The sequence below is a fragment of the Trichinella spiralis genome (genome assembly GCF_000181795.1).
Source record: "Trichinella spiralis strain ISS 195 chromosome Unknown Scfld6346, whole genome shotgun sequence".
NCBI lineage: Eukaryota > Metazoa > Nematoda > Enoplea > Trichinellida > Trichinellidae > Trichinella > Trichinella spiralis.
In genome coordinates, this window is record NW_003533285.1 from 1 (window position 1) to 1,224 (window position 1,224).

The 1,224-nt window shown below is 36.2% G+C and overlaps 1 protein-coding gene across 1 annotated transcript; it reads left to right on the top strand.

Moving 5' to 3' along the window:
* The first annotated feature begins 402 nt into the window (after nucleotides 1–402).
* On the top strand, nucleotides 403–853 carry Tsp_14998 (acetylcholinesterase 1). The gene is made up of 2 exons (XM_003366228.1): nucleotides 403–634; nucleotides 711–853. The coding sequence occupies exons 1-2, from the start codon at nucleotides 403–405 to the stop codon at nucleotides 851–853; spliced, it is 375 nt and encodes a 124-aa protein (XP_003366276.1).
* Nucleotides 854–1,224: the final 371 nt, after the last annotated feature.

Sequence of the window (1,224 nt, forward strand, 5' to 3'; positions counted from 1 at the left end):
TTCATTTCACCCACACAATTTTTCTTTAAATTCTAAATCTATTCTTATTTCCAATTCTGCTCCTGCTCCTCCTCTTCTGCATAGTTTCCTATTACTCTCTCGTTCCCTCGCCCTCTCCATTACACTCTTCTCGCTTTGCTTTTTACTTCACTTCATAATTATAATTAATTTCTGTTCTTATTCCATTTTTCAAATTTTTCAAAAAACAAGCAATGCAACTATCGTATATACGTACAATCAAATGAAAATCAACAAACTAATAACCCCACACTTTTATACCATTATAGCACTGTAACAAGTTCTTTTGACAACTTCTTCCGTCTGTTTTGCTGTTCAATATTATTTCAATTTATGCTAACATTGTACATTAATATAACAACTGAACATAAACAATAATTTCTAATGCCGCATTACAATGGAAATTTTGTCAAATTTGTTTTTTTCTATTTTGTTTTTCTTAGCAATCCAAATGTAAACCCGGATGGAACTTGGACACCAGAACTATGGCCAAAATATTCTCAAGATGAACTTTATTTAATTCTATCCGCTTCGACAAACGGTACCGGACATGGACCACGTAGAAGACAGTGCACTTTCTGGAGTCAGTACATCCCGAAGCTGTTCGCCGCTACGGGTAAGAAGTCGTCCAATTTCCCCTTGCCCCTCCCCACTTCAGTGAATCAAATGATAAATGTGAAACTATTTTTCAGCTAGCTTGAGTGATGTCGAGATGAAGTGGAAAATACAAATGATGAAATGGGAAGAAGAGTACATTGCCGAATGGAAACATCATTTCGAAATGTACAAAAAAATACAGCAGCACAGCTATATGGATACTTATTGTCGTAATTGAGCAACAAATACAATTATTGTGAAATTTCCAAGATGTCAGGAAAGAGAATCAAACCCGATCAAAATAGTTATCATCATCAGATCCTCCAGAGCTCATCAATGCAATGATCAAAACCAACCCGTGGACACTGCTTCAAAAATGGAAGAAAACAAATAATGCAGCCATCGTTCGTTCACTCATAAATTATAAATTACACACATACACACACATGCATATACCTATACATATACATACCTGTATGTAAATGTATATATCTATCTTCATTGCTCAATCAACAGCGGACACTGCGTGAAACTCATCTCAAGGATGCGCAGCCTCAGGATGTGGGCTTTTCAAACCCCTGCTCTCTGATGCAGATGAGCATCATTTTG

Excerpts from the sequence above, each read along its gene's own strand:
- Tsp_14998 (XM_003366228.1), top strand. The coding sequence starts at position 403 with ATGCCGCATTACAATGGAAATTTTGTCAAATTTGTTTTTTTCTATTTT. Across the intron at positions 635-710 it reads GAAGCTGTTCGCCGCTACGG|CTAGCTTGAGTGATGTCGAG; the intron begins GTAAGAAGTCGT and ends ACTATTTTTCAG.